Source organism: Dioscorea cayenensis, chromosome 20, assembly GCF_009730915.1.
Source record: "Dioscorea cayenensis subsp. rotundata cultivar TDr96_F1 chromosome 20, TDr96_F1_v2_PseudoChromosome.rev07_lg8_w22 25.fasta, whole genome shotgun sequence".
Classification (NCBI taxonomy): Eukaryota; Viridiplantae; Streptophyta; class Magnoliopsida; order Dioscoreales; family Dioscoreaceae; genus Dioscorea; species Dioscorea cayenensis.
In genome coordinates this window covers 29,110,276-29,133,808 of record NC_052490.1, presented here as the reverse complement: position 1 = coordinate 29,133,808, position 23,533 = coordinate 29,110,276, and the positions used below count along the sequence as shown (strand labels likewise).

General features: G+C 34.3%; 3 protein-coding genes across 3 annotated transcripts; 1 reads left to right on the top strand and 2 right to left on the bottom strand.

Annotated features, from left to right (window-relative positions):
• The first annotated feature begins 12,221 nt into the window (after positions 1–12,221).
• LOC120251705 (probable receptor-like protein kinase At2g42960) lies at positions 12,222–15,957 on the top strand. Its single transcript, XM_039260330.1, has 9 exons — positions 12,222–12,753; positions 12,849–12,945; positions 13,532–14,195; positions 14,291–14,395; positions 14,550–14,672; positions 14,781–14,951; positions 15,032–15,161; positions 15,251–15,460; positions 15,569–15,957. Exons 3-9 carry the CDS (start codon positions 13,540–13,542, stop codon positions 15,704–15,706), a joined length of 1,533 nt encoding a protein of 510 aa, XP_039116264.1. The 5' UTR covers positions 12,222–12,753; positions 12,849–12,945; positions 13,532–13,539; the 3' UTR covers positions 15,707–15,957.
• A 203-nt stretch (positions 15,958–16,160) lies between these two features.
• Positions 16,161–16,898, bottom strand: LOC120251708 (major pollen allergen Ole e 10-like). Its single transcript, XM_039260334.1, has 4 exons — positions 16,779–16,898; positions 16,661–16,689; positions 16,351–16,585; positions 16,161–16,272 (listed from the first exon to the last, which is right to left on the bottom strand). Exons 1-4 carry the CDS (start codon positions 16,855–16,857, stop codon positions 16,247–16,249), a joined length of 369 nt encoding a protein of 122 aa, XP_039116268.1. The 5' UTR covers positions 16,858–16,898; the 3' UTR covers positions 16,161–16,246.
• A 3,598-nt stretch (positions 16,899–20,496) lies between these two features.
• LOC120251706 (chlorophyll a-b binding protein of LHCII type 1) lies at positions 20,497–21,399 on the bottom strand. Its single transcript, XM_039260332.1, has one exon. The coding sequence runs from the start codon at positions 21,364–21,366 to the stop codon at positions 20,569–20,571; it is 798 nt and encodes a 265-aa protein (XP_039116266.1). The 5' UTR covers positions 21,367–21,399; the 3' UTR covers positions 20,497–20,568.
• Between the last annotated feature and the right edge of the window lie 2,134 nt (positions 21,400–23,533).

The window sequence follows — 23,533 nt, the reverse complement described above, 5'->3', positions numbered from 1 at the left end:
TGAGTTCTGAATTTTCCATGAATGATTTAGGTCCAGTGCATCACTTCCTTGGCGTCGAGATTTCTTTCACTGCTGATGGTCTACGTCTCTGTCAATCACACTCTGCACGTACAATCCTTGAACGCTCAGATATGCTTCATTGCAAGCCTATGCCAACACCATTAGCAGTCAAAAACAAACTTGCTATAGATGTTGCTCCTCTTGTTGATCCTAGTTACTTTTGTGGCATTGTAGGTGCTCTCCAGTATCTCACCCTCACAAGACCAGATCTCTCTTATAGTGTCAACTATGTGTTCCCAATTCATGCATGCTCCAACAATGGCTCATTTGCGCATAGTTCAACGCATCCTTCGTTATTTGAAAGGCACACTTGAAATTGCTTTTCACATCACTTCAGATACTACTCTTGACTTATTTGCTTACTCTGATGCTGATTGGGCTGGATGTCCTACAACTCGAAGATCTACTACTGGTTACTGTACTTTTCTTGGAAAGTATGTCATTTCCTGGTGTGCAAAGAAGCAACACACAATTTCTCGTTCTAGTACTGAGGCTGAGTATCGTGCTATGGCTAATACTGCTACTGAACTCACATGGCTTACTTATATTCTCAAAGACCTTGGCTTCTCTCACTTCTCACCACCAGTTCTCTATTGTGATAATTTGAGTGCTCTTTATATGATTGTTAATCCTGTCTTTCATGCTTGAAGTAAACATATCGAGTTGGATTACCATTTTGTACGAGAACGCGTTGCTCTTGGATTGCTTGTCACTAAACATGTTTCCTCTGCTACACAAGTTGCTGATATCTTCACCAAACCTGTGTCTAAAGCTGCTCTTACTTATTTTCAACACAAACTGAGCCTCCGACCCCAGCTCAGTTTGCGGGGGGCTATTGGAAGTTACATCAACGATTCTGTGAGTTCATGGAGAGATAAGGATGGTTCTAACAAATCATGGAGTAATAAGGTTGATATCTCACAGAGTAATCTTAAATTGCAATCGAATGTGGATAGTGACAAGGAGTCTCAAGTTGTAACAAATTTTGGTACAGATGGTTGTTCAATGAGATAAGATTACTTTAATTATTTGATAGGATTAGTTTGTTTAGTTTGTTTTTTTTTTCATCTATATGTAGTTGTGTATGGTAAGCTGAATAAAATTAAAAATCAATTTCCAGCATTTCATATTTTTTTCAGTTCTACTTTTTCTCTAATTATTGTTATTAGACTGTGATAACATTTTTTTAAGCCCAAGTGAGGAAACAAGTTCCATATAGATGTATTGTTTCCCTCCTTTCACTCATTTTTCCAGTCATATATTTGGAGACATAACTCATGTCTGGTCCAAACTCAGTTCCAGCTCAAAAAATATATGCACAAATACTTAGCAAAAATAAAATACAGAGGATTTTTTTTTTTGGGTGCGGGGAATTAAAATAGAGAGGTTTGGTTTCATTCAAAGACAACAAAGCTAAGCCATCATATGCTAATTAATTAGGCTTTTTATAGGACCACATTGTTGAAGCATATTGGGACAAGGAGCTAAAACACAAAACGCCAAATGTCCTAACATGCATCACTGTTCTTGTAACATCAGACCTAATAGTATAGTCATGATATTTAATAGAGAATGTTAGGGATGATTATGCTAAAATTAATGGTTTCTATCCACCTGGCATGATATATTGATATAGATTAATCAATTAACTATATATCTATATATATTAATATGTGTTTTTTTATAAGGGTGTATATATATATATTAATTTTACTTTTAATACATAAGCTTGTGTCTTTCATCCTATAAGTTTTAGTTTTTTAGATGAGTTACAGTCGAACATAATATGTTTGGTTTGTATTTGACAAATGATGTGTTTTACAAATTATTATATATACCTTATAAAGAATCATGTGTATGTAGTAGGAGCGGCTTAAAAATAAAGCCACTGAAGACATCCTTTAGCTGCTCAATTTTGAGAAATCTTAATTTGAATAATTATTTATTATAAGAATATTATTTTTTATAATTTAATAGTTAATTAATATAATATATTTAATCAATTTTATATCTTCTATCAACAAATTTCTTGAATTTATTTTCTATTTTTAAAATTACCTATTGTAACACACAAGACACTTCTATTTTTAAGATAATCTACAATTTTTAATTATAAAAAATTAATTTATTTATATCGGTATATTTTATCTTTATTTTATAACTTTTGCTTGTAAATTTAATATATATATATATATATATATATAAAGAGCTAAAGAGTTCTAGACTTCTAGTAGCCATATAAAAGATTAACATCGCATAGCTTTAGGCCATCATTTAAGTTTGGTCATTTATTTTTTCACCTTGATCAATATATAGTGATTAGAAAGTAATCGTGAACTAATATTTTTTTTAAAAAAACAAGCTTAATTGATTTTTACCATAAACTGTATATATCACGTCCTTAGATTTAAAATTTACACAAGTTTTTTATCTCAGCCGTTGATTGTAATTCAATGGTTGATACTCTTCACCTGCATAGTAATTCTGTGTTCCATAATCTGCACTTTCATTTGTACCGTCTGTATTTTTTATAATCTGCACTATATCCAACTGCGGAAGTTCATAATTATAATTATGCTATGGTTGTTTGTACACTATGATTTTTATAAGGTTTATTAAGTATACATTTTTTATCTGTGTGTGTATATATATAATTTGTTATCTTTTCGTAGAAGTTTTGACTCTTTTCCATATTTTTATACATATACATAATAACATTGCATATGTTAAGGATAAAGGTTGAGTTTTCCCCACTTCCCATGCAAAGCATCAATTCAACCTTCCCATCTAAAATTAGAATGCGAGGTGAAAGAAAGCAACAAATTTTCTTTTGTATTTGCCCTTCTCTATTTATGAATTTGCATTTATACCTCAGTAAAGTTTCTGTTTGGCAACCATCCATGCATGTCCCTTGGCTCCTCTGACACAATTAGTATATTTATTTTAAATATGATTAAACTAAAATTTTTAATGTACACTTGTTTTTAATAAATTGAGTAAATTTTGTGATAATACACAGTTTTGTTAAAAAAAATAGGATCAGTGCTATATATTTTATTAATTAACAAGTGATAATATAAGAAAAAAAAACTTGACCATAATATTTATACATGTCCGTTTTAAAAATATATCATGCATCTTTTAGTTTGATTTTTTGGCATTTATTTAATTTGGAGCAATATTACTTTTTAATCATATTTTTTTTTTTGAAATATATTTAAAAATAAAATAAAAACTATAAATATGTATATCCCTATAATTTTTAAAAGATTTACGATTTGTACTCTTATTTTTTTTAATAATAAACAACACTCTTTCCATAAATTTATAACTGTTTTATTCCATTTTTTTTTGGCTAAATTAATAATTTTACATTTGTCAAATAAAAAAAAATTAATATTGTTAATAATTTTTTTTAACCGGAGAAAGCATTTAACCTCGGCAAAAGAGAAGTTTTGTCCCTATTTTATAAATAGGTGAAACCATAAGATTTTTTTTTGAAAATTTTCCTTTTTTTAATTTATCTTTTTAAGAAAATAAATATTAAATATATAAATTGAGATGTAAGTAAAAAGATTAAGGATAATTTTAGAACGTAAAATTTTTTTTACTGAATTTTCAAAGTCAACTTACTTTTTAAATTTAAGAGATTTAGTCATTTGAGATATAAATATTAAGACAGAGGTAATATTACATTATTATACATAATTTTTTTGGAGTAAATTTTTGGTAGATCACCGAATTTTGGTTAATTTTTAATTTAATTATCATATTTTAATTTGCATTAAATTAGATATTTAATTTTAATTTTATTTCACCAAACAGTGATTTTTCAAAATTTGATTGCTGATATAGTCACGAGAGTATTTAATCACCTTCACCAGGTCACATCAGATAGCTTATGCGGTATGGGGAGTTAGCTCATTTTTATCTTGTCGGTCAAAATGGTAGCTTGTCAACCAAAGTGTGCCACATAGGCATCGTCTTCAAGGCTGGGATCTCTGGGTAGCATTGTTTGCGAGATCGGAGAGGTGGATCGCCAGTGCGGAATGGCTCGTGACGGCGCTGTGAGAGCAGGCGCAGTAAGCGCAGGTGTTCGAGATCCAAACGATGGTATGTGTGCCGGTGGGGAGCGGCATCGTGAAGCTCAGCTCCACGGTTCTCATCTATGACAGCGTGGAGATCATGAACAAAGGTGCGCTCTCTTTTCAGAATCAACACCCTCGAGATGAGCTCGACAGGGTTGTTCTTAGCGTCACAGGCAGCGACGACCGTGACCGTGATGACGCTAGTGGGGTTACCACCGGTGACGGGGGCAAGGGGAGAGTGACCTCGTGGCGCTATGGATCTCGGATCCGTCTATCATTGAGATGAAGAATTCTGTCTCCACGGCCGAGATCTCAATCTCAAAACCCCCCGACGGTGACGGCGCCGTATGAGAATCCTGATAACTTAAAAGAAGAGATGAAGAAAACTGCACACTTTATTCATAATCATTGAAGCCTTTATAAAGGCAAAATTCTAGAAAGATAATCTCTACTAATTTGAGTTTTAATCAACACACAACTAACTTAAATATTTAAATCAAAGATATCCTAACCAAACTAAAAATAAACATCATTATCTTAACATCCCTCCCTTAAACTTATGTTTATCTCATAAGTTTAAAGTTATCTCTCTTGCATGAATGCTTTTCATACTCGATACAATCGATCAATGCCCCGAGCTTGTGAAAAGTAGCTATTTTGAGAGGCTTTGTAAATAAATCAGACAATCGATCTTTGCTTCCGCAGTAGATGAGATCAATAATTTTTATCCTTTGTAAGATCTCGCAAGAAATGATATCTTACGTCAATATGTTTGCTTCTTCCATGAAGAACTCAATTCTTAGATAGCTTGATAGTTGAACTGTTATCGCAATATATTGAGTCGAACCTTCTTGCTTTAATTGAAGTTCTTCAAGAATATTTCTTAACCACACTGCATGAGAGGCACATGCTGTTGCTGCTACAAATTCAGCCTCAGTTGTGTTGCTTCTTTGATGACCATGAGATAGCTCCAAAACCCATCATAAATACATAACCGGATGTGCTTTTCTGATCATCTAAATCTCCCGCATAATCACTATCTCAGAAATCCAATTAGTTCGATATCTCCCTTTTCTTGTACAATATTCCATAATCTATTGTTCCTTGTAAGTATCGCAAGATCTCGCTTTTTGCGCCATGAGATGCACCTCTTTTGGATTTTCCATAAATCTACTAATGAGACTTACACCAAACATAATGTCGGGCCTTGTTGCAGTTAAATACATCAAACTTCTAACAATTTGCTTGTAAAAAGTGTTGTTAACCATGTTTCCTTCTGAATTTTTAACAAGCTTCAAACCCGTCTCAACAGGAGTACAAACAGGATTACAATCTTGCATTCGAAACCCCGGGTCGGGGATATTATGCACATATCTTTTTTTGAGAAATAAAAAAATACCAAGAAGATTGGATAACTTCTATACCCGTAAAGTAATGCATTAAACCAAGGTCGACATATCAAATTCAATCATCATGGAAGTCTTAAACCCGCTCAATTATCACTTTGTCGCTGCTTGCGTGTAGATTAAGTCATCCACATATAAGCGGACTATAAGTATCTTTCCTTCACCTTCAAATTTCATAAAAAAACTCGTATGTTCATAGTGGCACTTCGAAATCCTTTCTTTAAAAAAATAAGCTTCTATGCAACTATACCATGCCCGTGGAGCTTGCTTTTAATCCATAGAGAGCTTTTTCAATTTATACACTTTATGCTCATCCCCCGCTTTTAATATAACCCAAAGGTTGATCAACAAATATCTGCTCTTCTAATTCTCCATGTAGAAAGGCCGATTTTACATCTAGCTGAAATATTGACCATGAATTTTGAGCTGCCAATGCAACCACAAGCCTGATAGTGTCAAGCCTTGCAACTGGAGCAAAAACCTCTTTATAATCTATACCAAATTCTTGCTTATAACCTTTTGCAACCAATCGTGCCTTATACTTGTCAATCTCACCTTTCTCGTTTAATTTTGTTTTGTATACCCACTTTAAACCAATTGTTTTTGCCCTTTTGGGAAGTTCACTCAATTCCCATGTTTTATCAATGGATGCAATTTCATTATCCATAGCTTTTTTCCACTTTGAATGTTGGATAGCTTCTTCAAAAGATAAAGGATCACAATCTGAAAATAAAGCAAAGTGAGTAGCAAGGTCTTCAGATTGGTTGAAATCTGTTACTTCATAATCTGCCATCCAAGCCGGCCTTTTTCGGACACGAGTAATAGGGGATTTAGTTGATGTTTCTGTTGCTGTTTGTGAAAGTTTATTAGTAATTGAGGCTTCATTAGTTGAAATTTCTTGATGTTGGACTTGCTCTCCTTCTTCTTCGGCTTCATCACTAATTATAATTGAAGTAGGCTGCTGCTCACTCCAATTCCAAGTGCTCTCCTCATCAAAAATAACATCCCTACTCACCACAATTTTTTTGTTAATGGATCATACAATTTAAAAGCTTTGGATATTTCACTAATCCCAAGAAAAACACACTTTTGCCCTTTATCATCAAGCTTCTTTCTTTTCTCATCTGGAATATGTGCATATGCAATGCAACCAAAAATTCTGAAGTGATCTATTGTTGGTCTTCTTCCACTCCATGCTTCCTCTGGTGTTTTGTTTTGAACAGCAAAAGTAGGACTTCTATTCAAGATATGAATGCTCCAATTCATCGCTTCGGCCAAAAAAATTCTTCGAATTTCCGCCTTTGTTAACAAGGTTCGCACCATATTGAGGATGGTTCGATTTTTTCTTTCTGATACACCATTCTGTTGTGGGGAATAGGAAGTCGTGAGCTCTCTTCGGATGCCATGATAATTACAAAAACTTTCAAAGTCTTTCGAAAGCGATACTCTCCTCCACGATCGGTCTGAATTGTTTTTAATAGGCTTCCGGTTTCACTTTGAACATATACCTTGAAGCTCTTAAATGCACTAAAAAGCTTCGATTTCTCCCGTAAAAAAATAAACCCAAGTTTTTCCGAGAATAATCATCGATGAAAGTAATAAAATATCTTTTTACCTCCATTAGAAGTAGGGATTTATTGGTCCACAAATATCGGAGTGAACAAGTTCTAAAACATCTTTTGCTCTCCAAGACTTTCCTTGAGAGAAAAGGAGTACGATGTTGTTTGCCAACAACACACTTTTCACAAACTTGGGAGGGAATAGTGATTTTAGGAAGCCCTATCACCATATCCTTTTCTTGGAGTGTCTTCAATCCACCAAAGCTCAAGTGACCATACCGATAATGCCATAGCCATGAAGGGTCTTTTGTTTTAGCCATCAAACAAGGTTGAGCACATTCAATCTTTATAGGAAACAACCTATTTGAACTCATTGGCACAATTGCAATTGCACCTCTACAAGGATCATATATTTCACAAGTACCTTTTTGAATAGTAATTGTATATCCCTTCTCTTGCAATCGACCGAAAGACTCGATGAAGTTACTTTTTCAAGTCAGGAACATAAAAAACATTAGAAATTTTTTCTATAAAACCATTCTTGGTTTTTATATTAATATCACCCTTTCCCATCACATTCACCGTAGAGCAATCTCCAAAGCTAACAGTAGAGTGAAAATCTTCATTTAAGTAAGAAAAGAAGGACTTACTTCCACACATATGGTTGCTACAACCAGTGTCCACAAACCAAATATCTGACTTGTGAGATTCCTGACTATCTTGAATTGTCATTAGCAAAGTCTCCGCTTCTTTATTTTCTGCAAAATTTGACTTTTCTCCTTTGTCTTTGTCATTAGGTAGCTTGGTATAACATTCAGAACGGTAATGACCAAATCGATGACATCTAAAACACTCAATTTTAGATTTATCAAATTGTTGACCTCGTCCTCTTCCTTTACTTTGTAGATAACCATCATCGATGATTTTGCCACTTGCATAGCCTCTATCTCGCTTCTTCCTCTTCCTCTACTTCCACCGCGACCTCTACCTCGTAATATTGAGAAGTTGTTGGTTGTAGAGGCCTTCAAAGCTTTGCTCCTCAGACAATAAAAATTACGGTTGATCTTCCGTTCACTGAACTAATAAAGAGCTTTGAAGTTCATCAATTGAGAGTGCATCTATGTCCTTTGATTCTTCAATTGAGCAAACTATGTAGTCAAATTTTGCTGTCAAAGATCGCAATATCTTTTCAACAATAGTGACATCATCCATCTTCTCCCATGAAACCGCATATTATTGGTCAATCCCATGGTTCTTGCAAAATAATTGTTACTGATTCTCCATCCTTCATCCGTAGATTTTTCAAAAATCCCTTCTCAAGGCTTGAAGTTGTGCACGCTTCACCCTTGATGAGCCTTGATATTTTTTTTCTTCATCGAATCCCATATATCCTTGAGGTTTCTTTTGCAAAGAATCGTCTCCAAAATAGATCGATCAATGGCCTCGAAATAAATAATTCTTCGCCTTCAAGTCTTTCAACTTTGATGCCTCAAGTTCCTTCCTCTGTGCTTCTGTAGGTACTACTCCATCATCTGGTTTTGCCACTCCGAATTCAACAATATTCCAATACTCCTTGGATTTTAAGAAATTTTCCATCAACATGCTCCAATGATCGTAGTGACCATCAAAACGTGGAATAGATGGTTGTACAAAGTTGTCTGCAGACATTGTGAATTTCTTCACTACAAAACTCTCCCTTTTGTTGAAAACCTCGGCTCTTGATACCACTGATAACTTAAAAGAAGAGATGAAGAAAACTGCACACTTTATTCATAATCATTGAAGCCTTTATAAAGGCAAAATTCTAGAAAGATAATCTCTACTAATTTGAGTTTTAATCAACACACAACTAACTTAAATATTTAAATCAAAGATATCCTAACCAAACTAAAATAAACATCATTATCTTAACATGTTGAAAATATAGTACCACATCGGTTGTGTAATAGAAGTGTAATGGGTTTATATATAGGTATAGAGGTTGAGCCACTAAGTCTTGAGACTTTTTTGGTGTAAGACCCCTAAGCCCATATAAAGCCCATATAGGGCCCACTAGTACCAAAAATATAAAATCTAACATGGTATCGAGATTCGGGGAAAAAATGATCCCGATAGCGTTATAGTGGGACCTAGTAAAAGACCTCTGAGGTTCCAGAAGGAACACAAGTCAAGTTAAAATAGGACCTCTGAGACACAAGTAGTGTACAAGTCCATGTGTGTAGGACCTCTGAGACACAAAGTAGTGTACAAGTCCTGGTAAATAGACCTCTGGTGTACAAGTCTGTGCAAGTTCGACCGCAGTTGAACTTGAGGGAGGGTGTTGAAAATATAGTACCACATCGGTTGTGTAATAGAAGTGTAATGGGTTTATATATAGGTATAGAGGTTGAGCCACTAAGTCTTGAGACTTTTTTGGTGTAAGACCCCTAAGCCCATATAAAGCCCATATAGGGCCCACTAGTACCAAAAATATAAAATCTAACAAATCCTAGCTCCAATACCTTGACAGAAACCCCTAGCTCGATCTATCTCCACAACTACCAGCAACAACAACAACCATCATCATCCCCAATTCCAGTCCTTGTTCACCAGAGACTTCAATCTTTTTCCTCTACCCCCACACCAAAACTACAAGCTGGAATTCGACGAGATTTTGAATTTCACCGACGCTAATAAACCAAGCAAAAGTAATCGACGATAGCCATATCTCGAGGTAACAATGAGGAAGGCATGCTCTCCTCCTCCGACATCATGTCTCGTCCCTCACTAGTCTCCAACCATCTAAAATCCACCACCAATCCCAACAGCAAGGCACCGCCAATGGATCACCGGTGGCACCAACTCCGACCACTCTGATCTCAAATATCCATTCATGAAGTTGAAAGCAGCCTAGTAGTCGTTGAACTCGAGAAACATCCACGCAAGCGCGACTGCAAACCAGCCGACGGCCACATAAGCTATCTGGCCTGGCACGTTGTGGATGATAAGGCAAAACTGGGTTGACTCACCATGCCACATAAGCCATTTAACGTGGTCCAATTTGGGCTGGTAATGGGGTGAGTATCCCCGATCCCCGCAGGGATCCAACCTGACGAGGACGGGGGCCAATCCATCCCTGTTTCCTAAACGGGGATGGGGGGTGGGGAATACCCTCCCCACCCCGGGGGTTCTCAACCCAATTAAATATATATATATTGTGTGTATGTATGTATAATTTTTTCTAACATTAAAAAATTCAAAGGCCTAAGTAATAATATGAAAAACTCTAATTTTAATTTAATTAAAATGAACACATAAACTATTTATTTTAAACTACTAACAATTAAAATTAGATATGAAAGCTCTATATTTAGTAATTTTGATGTTATCATATTTTTATGTATATTTATGTAGAGTAGTTTTTATGCTCCAAAATGTAATGGTATGTTTGCAAATAAAGAATCCCTTAGGGATCCCTATAGGGATGGGATGGGAAAATAAATTCCCCTCATCGGAAAATCATGGTTGGGAATCCCCGTCTTTACAACGGGCGGGGACGAGAACGGGAAGGGGCCTCCTCGCCGCGTTACCACCCTTAGGTCCAATGAGGGTGATTGGGATACTTCGGTGATCACGTTAGTAATTTTGCTCGGAAATTTCTGATTGACTGTTCAGTGATATGAAATTAAAGTTGAATGACTGATTTGATGTAAATTAAAGTATGATGACCGAATTGAGAATTAACCAAAGTTCGGTGACTAAAAAAAAATTACTCCAATTTTTTTATATGAAAAACTCAAGTAGTCTTACACATAAATCTTTTTTTTTTAATAATTATTTTTATCCACAAAATATTTTTTAACCGGTTCTCAAAAAGTCAAAATTGAGGTTACAATATCTATCATGAAACGCACAATCTTCCATCACGAGATCATTGAGTTTCATGCCATTTTGATCCAACCCACGTCTACGGTCAACGACCATATTACTATATTTTAAAATTTTATTTTAATTATTTTAAATTACCACCTCTTTCCTATTAATTAATGAACCAAAACCATCTTCCTTTTTCTTTCTTTTAATTATGAACTAGCCATGATTTATTTAAAAAAAAAACAAAAAAAAATCCCAAGATGATACTTCAAAATTATATTAAATAAAAAAAAGACACAAATACAAAATGATTAGTTTTAGAAAAAAAGATGGGTTGTTTGTTCCCACTACTTAGCATAATCCCATCAACAATTCAACATGCCAAAGTATTTTAACTAATATTCTCTAAGAAACAATTGATTAATAAGTAAAATACAAGAAAGGCATGAAGGGAGAGCACTTCCATGGATTATTTAAACAAAAGCTTTATCTTCTTCAACAAATACCAATAGATTACCATTTTGTTTTATTATATATATAAACAAAAAGTATGGCTCTTCAGTGGTGACTAAGATTCTTTCACTGTTATTTAATTAAGATAGAAGAAAAACTTAATCTTCTGCTTCATACCATCTTTTGAATCTTACTAATTACAAAAAAAAATTATATATATATATATATATCAATGATGTAAAAATTCATGTTAAAAATTTAACGGCTGATTGTTAGTTATTTATGTAAAAAAAAAAAAAATTATGTAACAGACTTCAATAATTAGATATCATGATAATGTAAATAAATCAATACAGAAAAAAAAAAAAAATTTAATTGTTTAAATAAGATTCAAATACTTTACCATTCGGTCATTGCGCAGGTGACACGGTTTGCTGATGTTATCTTGGTCATATATTTTGGATATATGTATATTGATCTCTCATATACAACAATGTAAATGCAAAAACCAAAGTTTTTTGAAAAACCATGGACATAAACTGATACACCTACAACGGTGACCTCACAATGCTGAGAGATGAAGGAACCAAAAGAGACGTTGCAAGGTTTGGACAAAGTCTTTTCAACGAAAAAGGCAAAGGACACAGCTATGTCTTTTTCTCAAAAGATAAGCACAGGATAGTAATTGTCCAGGTATCAACTGGCTGGCTTTTTTAAGATTGCGTTTGGAACTCCTCTTTCTGTTTTTATGTCTTATTACTGTTCTCTCCTTCACAAGTACTTAGTTTTAGTTTTTTTTTTTTTTCCTATTTATTTTCTCTAGTAAACAGTTTTGAATTCCTAACCTTTTTTTTCTTTCTTCTTCATCTCTTTCTTTCTCTTTTGCAAACAGAGATTGGTAGGCTTGGTATCACTGTGGCAATGGAATGGGAATGGTGCCTTCCCATTCCTGTTTATGGTTGAAAGGGAAGAGCAAAACTCACCAAGCATTTCACTAAACATCCCTTTCTGAATCCTTATAAACTCTCTAAGTTTGAAAAAAAAAAGCCTTCTTTTTTCTCATGTCATTTTCTATCTCATTAATTGTCTATCTGTTGCAATTTTATTGAGAGGTTTCTTCTGGTTTTTCTTTCCTTTTTTATTTTTGGGCCCACTGTTTGGGTTATAGCTTTGCTGGGGAGCTTCCCTGGGTTCTGTTGGGTTGGTGGTGTACTGGTGTTTGAGGCTTTCATGACTTGGGGTTATCTGTTTGGGAGAGGGTCCCTTCCATTCTCGGGGTTTCTTTGGTTTTCTTCCCTTGTGTGAAGGCAAAATCAACAGGAAAAGTAGCCAAAGGTATGACCTTTTGACAGTTTTACTTGTGTGTGTGTGTGTGTGTTTTTTTCAAGTTGTGATTTTGTTTGTTTGATTTTTGTATTTTGTTTTGGAAGTTTCAAGAGCTGAAGAGAGAATCCCTAACATTGTTGAGGTTCCCTTGTTTTTCTCCTCTTGAATGAATGCAAGATCAGCTGGAAAAATAACCAAAAGGTATGAACTTTTGACATTTTTCGTTGTGTTTTGTTTGCTTGGTTCTCTCTCTCTCTCTCTCTCTCTCTCTTGTTTCTTTTGAACTTGTGCATTTTAGGATTTGGTTTATTTTCTATGTTTATTTGTGAGTTTGTTTGTAGATCTTCTTTGCTAATGTACAGTGTTGGTTGTTCACAAGAATGTCTGTACAAGTGCTATGTTTCTTTGCTTATTTAATTGATGATAAAGCCTCCATGTTTTGTTTTCTGTTTTCTCATGACCTATATAAATTGTGAGAATCCCAAAGTCTGGAAATTATCGAGTGAAGATTGTGACTGTCATTGTAAGTAAGGTGTAATAGGTCCTTGTGGATCTTGTTTTCTTTGAGGAATTGGTTGTAAAGTGGAAAGGCAAAATTTGCAACCAATGGTTTGCAAACACTGACCTTTTTATCCATGGGAAAAAAAAGTGCATGAATAAAATTCCAATCTTACGCAATCTGCAATGTTAAGTTAGGTATTGTCTTGCATTACAAGGAATCTGACTGAGTTTGATGTATGTAGATGAAATTTTGTTGCTCTTCATGACTCTTTATCTTTGTAATCAGAAAAGTAGATGGCTTCTGCATTGTATGACTTCTTGGTGAAGCAGACATCAATTGGATTGAGAGTATGGGTTGTGATCGGAATTTGCGTTATTGCGCTCATAGTGCTGATACTGACTCTATTGCCGGTGTGGATTGTCTTTCGGAGGAAGACAAGGAGGAAGTTTGACAAGTTTCCGGTTTCACAAATTCCAAATGTTTCGAAGGAGATAACAGTTGATAAAGTTGGCGGTCAGAGTTTAGCGCAGAGCTTCCATGAGCGTGAAGGAACTGTCACCAATTCACACAAGTATAGCGAAAAGGACTCAGAGAAGACATTAGCACACTTGGCTATGGGAAAATCAAGCGAAGTCGATACTTTGAGTCAGTGTAGCTCTGTTTACCATAATGATAGGGGTGGAAGTTCGCATTCTGGTGATGAAGGTAGTTCAGGACCATCAAGAAAAGCATATTCCTCTTATGGACTTGTATCAGCATCTCCTTTAGTTGGTTTGCCTGAGTTCTCTCATCTTGGATGGGGCCATTGGTTTACTCTTAGGGATCTAGAGTATGCTACTAATCGATTTTCTAAGGAGAATGTTCTTGGGGAGGGCGGTTATGGAGTTGTTTATCGGGGGCGGCTTATTAATGGTACAGAAGTTGCTGTCAAAAAACTTCTCAACAATCTGTAAGTTTTATACCAGTTACCTTTTGTTATGAACTCCATTTAAATGTTTCATTCTGTGTGTCACTTTGAAACGTTCTTTGAATTTGGTTTTGCAGGGGGCAAGCGGAGAAGGAATTTAGAGTCGAAGTCGAAGCTATCGGCCATGTCCGACATAAGAATCTCGTGAGGCTCTTGGGATATTGCATAGAAGGAATTCACAGGCAATAATTTTAACACATTTGTTAACTGAACCTTTTCTTTTACTGACCATGTAATCTGATTTTTCTGACTGTTTCACCCATTTATTTTTATTTGTGATTTTCATCCTGAACTTTTCATACAATTTGTCTCATGATGCTTGTTGAACTTTGTTAGGTTGCTTGTGTATGAGTACGTGAACAATGGGAACTTGGAGCAGTGGCTCCATGGTGCGATGCGACAACGTGGAGTTCTTAGTTGGGACAACCGTATAAAAATAATTCTAGGAACTGCAAAGGCGTAAGCTTTGAACCCATGTCACTACATTTCAATGGTTTTTTTTTTTCTGGTTTGTTCAAAATAAGTTCAATTGGATGTCAATTAATTATTTCATTTGGTGATTTGCAGCCTTGCTTATTTACATGAAGCTATAGAGCCAAAAGTCGTGCACCGAGACATAAAATCGAGCAATATATTGATCGATGATGAATTTAATGCGAAGATTTCTGATTTTGGATTAGCAAAGCTTTTGGGTTCAGGAAAGAGTCATGTGACCACACGAGTGATGGGAACATTCGGGTAATGATGCTTCAATCATTTTTCTACAATAGTTGCAAGTAATCCAACACTGATAATATTACATTCTGTGTTTCTCTCAGTTATGTGGCACCTGAATACGCTAATACCGGCCTGTTGAATGAGAAGAGTGATGTTTACAGCTTCGGTGTACTTCTGTTGGAATCTGTGACAGGACGGGATCCTGTTGATTATGGTCGTCCTGCTAATGAGGTAAAAGTATCACATTCTCTTGGTTTATGAATCCTGCTTCATTTATCGGTAGAAAGTGATGATAATCTTGTCTTGTTCTGATTTTATAGGTGAACCTTGTTGAGTGGCTTAAGCTTATGGTAGCGAGCAGGAGAGCTGAAGAAGTAGTGGATCCCTCCTTAGAGGAAAAACCAGCAACGCGGGCGCTCAAACGCGCTCTTCTGATCTCTCTGAGATGTGTGGATCCCGACTCTGAGAAACGGCCCAAGATGGGGCAAGTTGTTCGAATGCTGGAAGCTGATGAAGTTCCATACCGGGAGGTAGCATTCTCGTACTCTATACATAATGTGCTTTATCTATTCTCAGTATTATTTCATTCGAATTTTTTTGAGATAGTTACTGAAACTTTGTATTTACTGAATAAAAAGGATCGGAGAACACGAAGGGGTCAAATTGGCAGCATGGACATTGAGTCGCTCAGGGAGAACAGCGGTTCTGTTGATCTGGACAACAAAGTAGGAGCATCAGACTCAGAGGGCCGGACATCGCAGAGGTTTCAAGCTTAAAGAGTTAACAAGATGAGACAAAGACGGTAATTACTAACGAAATCGAAACTTTTCTTGTGGGATTTTGTGTATTCTGCTGTTTTGCTGCTAGAAGATGTTAAGTGAGGTAGGAAGAACGTACATTTTTCCTTTTCATGCTGTAAAAATTCATCTTCTTTGTTATTATACACATGTCTACCTATTTTACGTCAGTTTCTTTATCTTTTGCTGTACTTGATGTCTGTTTTGAGAGCATGATCACTAATTATTTCTCCTTTTGCCTTTTACCAGCAACATGTGGTTGCTTTTCTTGGACTGGAATAATCATGCCTTGCTCCTCAATATGTCTCTCATTCTTTTCAGCCTTATCTCAAACTTTAATTTTTACAGCTTTCCTTCTCTTCTGATTTGGTAGGATGTGTGAAATGCAAGATAAAAGAAATGGATGAAAATTATTGAACAGAATAAAGCCAAACAAAGATTTTTATTTTCATAATTCACTTCCAATTCATCTGAAGGAAAATAACTACATTGGCTCTGTTAATTGAAGATACTGGTACATCATGCATAAGCACAGTTTCCATAACCTGCAAAAACATTATGGAACTTTTAGTTTCATAAAAGAAAAAAAAAATTGAGGCAAAAAAACAATTTTATTATCTTACTTGGATCAGTAATAACAATGAGTGCGGAGTTGTTGAAATAGCAATTCCAATTGTTCCTTCCTTTGCATTGGTAGTAAAGATTCATGACAATGGAAGCATGAGAAATGAGATTATCTGGGTAGAAACAAGAGCAGGATTTTTGCAAAACACTGCAATCAACCTGTGAACAAGCATAATTTAGATTTGCCAACAGAGTTGCATCATCTGCTGAAGGCTTAGCCACACACCAAGTTTTCTGCAGAAAAAAAGCAGAACAAACATCAAATCAATATTACTTCATCTTCCGTTCTTAATTTCAGGAATTCATTACCTCCCCTTGCACCAAATGCAATTTTTGACCTGTTGAAACAAAGGGAAATGTAATTCAGCAGTGCCAAATACAAGTGAAATGCAATAAATATTGAACTTTTTTTTCCTTGAATTTTAACCTGATACAAAAAGCAGTAGAAGCAAAACAGAGAGTGATGAGAGAGAGCTGCAACACAAAGCTTCAACCTTTGATGCCATTTCTGAATTCAATAGATGGATTAGAGATAATGGTGGGTAGTTTCAAGGCTTCGGAAGTTTGAGAGCAACGGCTAGTTTTTGTCCTTACTTGACACTCTATATAATATATATATATATATATATATATATTAGCTGGTGTTTGGCGTTACATTTTCTCACCGATTCCAAAGGCCCGTTGGTATTTGGACTTGCATGTCCTTTGAATTTCAAATTCCAAATGAACTGTTGAAGTTTTCATTAATTGAATATATTAAGAAACTTTAATTTTGATTCCAAGAATTCCAAGAATGAATTACTACTATTCATAGTTCAGCTTTAATTAAATAAAATGCTATTGAGTTCTCAAAGAGCATTCCAAGTACATGGAATTCCAAGGAAACATTGTATTCCGTCAGATATCACCATTAAAAACTTTAAAAAATTAATCTTCAGATAGAAATAATCAATGGTGTACCATATCACCATCTTTTGTACACATACTAATAATAATATAGTTCTATTACATCAAAGAACAAAAGAACATCTTCAAGAATAAAACAACCCCTCTCATTTCATTTATTTAAGTAGGAGCAATGATACAAGTGGTACTCCTCTCAGACAGTGACAAATAATTTTCAATTAATGTATTCAATAAAGGGAGATGGAGGGGAGTGGGTGTTTAAATAATTAAAGGGAGTGGAGGGAAAGGGGAGGATAAAGGTTCTCATCCCATTAGCTATGTTTTCCTTGTGTCCCATTGGTTGATGGATTGAAGGGTGCTCAAAGAGTTGGGGTTATGTGCTTGCCATTGAACTTGGATTATGTATATAAATAAAAACATAGCCACTAAATTTTTTAATAATTAACGAATCAAGTCAATGATCGTTTGATCTATTAGCATCGGGTACTTTACACAAGATATTCATTCTGCTGAGGAGACGAGTTCATATGCCATTTAACTCAGGTAGAGGACACATGTGTTGTAAAGTTTAATTTGTCACATGTGCTTTTCTCTCACAGATGATTTGTCCACATTTGTAATATGTATATAATATATATATCTAGAGTGGATCAATGGTCAATGATCAATTGTTATTTGTGACATGTTCATATATATATATATATATATATATATAATATAGGAGAAAGTATTAAAAAAATACTTATGATTTCTGATATTTGTAAAATAAAATAATGATTTTGTTTGATTTTTAAAATTTAAATTTTTTATATTTACTAAAATTTTAGAAGAGATTAATAAATTTTAATATTTATATGTTTATGTCTGTATAAGTCATTTTTTATATATAATGATGATTTTACTCATGTAAGTTAACATCGTTGATAGCTTGGTAACCGTTTTTTAATTTTTTACAAATCTGGGAAACCACACATCATGAGATAAATTTGTCCTTATTTTGCAAATCTCAAAAACCATACAAGGAAATTCACATAGAAAAAAAAAATGCAATTCTTCATCACAATAATAAGTAAAACTATCAAAAATAGAACTTTCACCAAAGTGACTATACATATCATATAAAACACAAAACTCTTGGTAAAATAGAAATTTACCGAAACTCCCACTTGAGGGAAGTGTCGTATAAACTCTTTGGAGATGGTAAAATAAAACTTTATATATGAATATTAGAAAACAAATTAAGTGCTTTTCTAAATGAAATCCTAATAATCAATTAAATATAAAATTTGCAAGTGGTTTTATATTTTTTTTTAAAAAAATCTGAAATTAAAATTTCCATACCTCTAGGTTACACACAGATCAATATTAAGTTTTTTTCACTCACGTTTTTAGAGAAGGATTTATACGATTACAAATTTAGTGGAGCTATAGATATATATATGTATATATGGATCTATATATATAATCCAATATTAAAATTGTTAATATTTGAAACATTAACCATATATAAATTGTGTATGCAAACATTAATTTCTGTGCATGTCTTGTAATATTGAGGGAAATCCTTGTTCAATCATTGGGTTTTTATACCCCCATCAAAAGAGATCTCAAGTAATGTTCTTCTGAAGTAACTATGAAAGAATGACCCTACACGACTGTCATTATGTAAAAACTTTGGTTGTTATGTCTATTTTTTTATTGTAAGGATGTCTAATCACTGTTTGTGGTTATTTCCATCATATTCTGATTTTCAGTTGTGTTATTCTATATACGAACTCATGTCCTTAGTTTTAATAAAGTTGTGATTTATTTTATTTTATTTAAAAAAAAATCATATTTTATATATATTTCAGAAGCTCGTGCATAAAACAATGAAACTATGACCCCTTATTAGCGGATATGTATATATGCAATTATATTTTCATTGTGATATACATATAAAATTAGATTTAATAAATTATATATAAAAGTGTTTTTTATAAAAATAAATAATAAATACTAAGGATGTATCTGGATGATACAAATGGAGAATAGGGATTAGGGATGGAACTTCCACTTTTCATTTATTTTCAGTCAAAAACTCCTCAGGTTGAAAAAAAGTGAAAGCCGGATCACCAAGAGCATGGCTCAGTGGTTTTCTCACTGGCTGTTTGGGAGGTCTCGAGTTCGAAGCCTTCTCGAGCACAATCGCAAAAATAAAAAAAGTGCTTATCGTCGATTTGTCGATGAAACCGAAGAAATTCACACTTTCTGTGTTTTAATTTGAAGAAAATAAGATACAACAAAATAGAATTTCAAATAGATCTTTTCATTTATTTTCTATCAAAAACCTCCTCAGGTTGAATTTCTTTTCAATAAAGACTCAATTTTTATTTCACCTCTTACATGAAAACATCATTTAAACTTTTAATATATAATAGTTAACTTGTTATAAAATCTAAATATGATGCAACTGCTCCTTTAAAAATAAAACACATATTAAATTTTAGCATGAGGATTTTTCTAAAAAACAAAAAATAAAATTTTTAAAAAATGATATAAAATTTAGGGGATGTGGGTGTATGTACACTTGCAACCCATACTTTGCATCGTCGAGTGAAAGTGCACATGTCAAATATTAAATTTTTTTGTTCATGTGCATATCTCATATTTGTGAAAAAAAATAGAAAATTTATTTTTTTAAAATTAAAATTATAACAAATCAGGGGGGGGGGGTTTAAAAACTTATAAGCTTGTAGAACTTAAACTCCTCACAAGTTACTGGTATTTCACTTCATTTCCCAATTCAAAGTTGCATTAGTAGCTAATTATTTGTAAATAAATTTATCCTTCAACAACCACAACAACAACCGAAATATATATAATTTAATTAACAATTTTTTTAGCTTTTTTATTAATACTATGTACATGAAAATAAGAAAATTATTGACCTTTTACCGTTGATAAGAAATATTTATCACAATTGTTTTTGCCAATGGCTTTTTAATTTATTAACATTTGTTTTTTTTTGCATAGAGTATTTATATCCTATTGAAAAGATTGGTTTGAATCTTAATTCATTTAGAGTGAAAACACATGCATGTGTATTGAGTTAGTAATGCCAAATCTGTGCATAGACATCTATAACACATGAGTGGTTTATATTTTATAAAAAACATAGAAATGAAAATAAATAACCCTTCAAATCTTGGTTGACACGCACATAAAGAGTGAAGCTACAGCTCTTCAAACACAGCAAGTAATAATAATCCAAGTAATGGTACAAATCTCACACACTAACAAATAATTTACAATGCAAAAGCACACCCTCATCACTTGCCAGGAACAAAGTTGGTGGCATAAGCCCAAGCATTGTTGTTAACTGGGTCAGCAAGATGATCAGCCAAGTTCTCCAATGGACCCTTTCCTGTCACAATGGCCTGAACAAAGAATCCAAACATTGAGAACATGGCCAATCTACCGTTCTTGATCTCCTTCACCTTCAGCTCCGCGAATGCTTCTGGGTCATCAGCAAGACCCAGTGGGTCAAAGCTGCCTCCTGGGTATAGAGGGTCAGTGATCTCTCCGAGAGGGCCACCAGCAATGCGGTATCCCTCGACGGCACCCATGAGAATAACCTGGCAAGCCCAGATGGCAAGAATGCTCTGAGCGTGCACCAGGCTGGGATTGCCCAGGTAGTCCAAACCACCCTCGCTGAAGATCTGTGAACCGGCTTTGAACCACACTGCCTCACCGAACTTCACACCATTGCGTGACAGCAGCTCAGGGAAGACGCAGCCGAGGGCGCCCAGCATGGCCCAGCGGCAATGGATAACCTCGAGCTCACGGTTCTTGGCAAAGGTCTCTGGGTCTGCGGAGAGACCGGCAGTGTCCCAGCCGTAGTCACCGGGGAATTCACCGGTGAGGTAAGATGGTGGTTCACCGGAGAAAGGACCGAGGTACTTGACACGGTCAGGACCGTACCACGGGCTGCCAGAAACGGGCCTGGGCCTGCCACCAGTCTTGCGCATGGAAATCCGGCCCTCGCCAAAGATCTCGGAGGCTGCTGGGGCAACCTTCACTGCCTTTCCAACCAGGGAAGGGGAGGAGAGGGCCATGGTGGAAGCCATTTGGTTTTGAGAGGTGATGGAAAGATTGAAGGATGAATATTGAAGGTTGGTGAGTTGGAGATGGAGGGAAGAGTGGTTTAAATAAAGGGAGTGGAGGGAAAGGAGGATAGAAGTTCTCATCTCATGGCTATGTTTTGCTTGAATTTGATTGGCTGGTGGATTTATGAATGCTAGTGGCCTTTGGATTGTGTACTGGCTCACAACTTTGGATGTCGTATGGACGACCAAGTTAGCCACTAGTATTTTGAATGAATAATTGGTGCCAACTCACACAAATTGATTAGGTTCCATATATGTTAATAATTAATAACTGTTCTAGATATACGGATATATACTTAAAAAAATGAAAGTGCAGACGAATGGTTATAGCATTATCTTGTAAAAAAACGTTATGTATAGAGCCGGGGAGGCTTTAGAATTTTTAGAAAAGTACGGTGGTATAAGAGCCTTTAGAATTTAGGGCAAGCGTGGGGAGAGAAAATTGATCTTGTTTTGTTCTTTGAAGCTTGATCATAAGGCATAAGAAATGAAAAATTAGAGAGAATTTTGTTCATATTTGAAAACCCTCGGTTGTTGGCATATCATTAAGCTTTGTAATGAAGTTTATAATCTTTATCTTCTCAATGATAGTGAAATTTTCTCATCATCTCTGTCTCTCGATATGGATTTTTTAATCCAAACTAAGTAAATCTTTTGTCTTAGTTGATTTATTTTTCTCATTAATCTATTATATGTGTTTTGCTATAATTTTTTGAAAGTCTATTTATTTGCATATTAATTTGTTTGACTTATGCTACTCTCACACCCCCATAATTGAAGTTAAATATAAAAAAGAAAAATATTGAGGCGAAATCCTAGCTAAAGTCTCTAATATTGTCAACAAGGCTTGGGTGTCGATGCTTTATAAAAATATGAGATATGTAAAAATGATAAAATTGTTTTGGATGCACAATATAGGATGGCAAATAAAAGAATCAAGAAAATAGTTATTTTTAATAAAAAGGAGTGAGAGGGTTACATTCTTACAAAACATTCTTACAAAGATTGTTTCCCTAAAAGTATGTTTGTATAGGAAGGACTTCAACACTCTAATCCAAGGATCATGGCACATAGCAAAGCATCAAGAGCAGATGTTCATGTGAGCCAATGTCTATAAAATGAAAATGTAGACATATAGTTATAGCATTAAGAGCTTTAGGGTCCGTTTGATATGCAAAATTTTGAGATACATCACAGCACAAACTTCTCCTATTCTTTGTTTGGTTTGTTAAAAAGTTGAAAGTACAGCACAAGAGGATGTCAGAGTACAGCACAAGTAGTTAAACTTTTTTGAACTACCAAAACCTAGGTACAAAAGTTTTATCATGGTACAGCACAACTAAAGACTAAATTACCCTTAATAAAGAATAAAAAATACAATCATGTATATCATATCCCACGACGCTCATCAAGTCTAATCAATTTTAATAATATAATATTTTTTTAAATGTAAGATCGATATCTTAAAATTAAAATTTTAAATCATAAAAAACATAATTTTTTTAATATTTCAATTTAAAAATTAAAAATTTAAATTGTATAAAAAATAAATATAAATCTCTTTATATCTTATATTCCTGAATCATAGATATGATTTTCATAGATATATCAAACATATTAGCAATCTCATATAAAAAATAATATTATTTAACTGATTGATATATTAACATGAATTTATCATGTATTTTTTAACAAAAAAATTAATTTTGCATATATTTTGAAATTTTAAAAAAAAATATAATTATAATTTACTAAATTGATTAATTATAAAAAAATTAATTAAAATATTGAAAACGATATCTTGTTGTGAAGTTGTTTATTGTAAAACAAACATAATATAAAGGGTATTAGAAGTAATTTTATAATATTTTTGTCCAGTACTCGAGAAGTTATCCATAGAATATCAAACATGGTACAAGACAAATAGTTGTGCTGTACCACAACTACTTGTTCTATTCTGTACTGCTTGTGCTGTACTTAGCTGCGTATCAAACGCACCCTTAGAATTTAGGGGACTTGATGGGAGAGAGTGGTGAGCTTGTTTTGTTATTTGAGACTTCGTCATGCAACAGAATAAGAAAATTATAGAGAGTTTTGGGTCTTGTTTGTCGGGGAGGAGACGATTCTA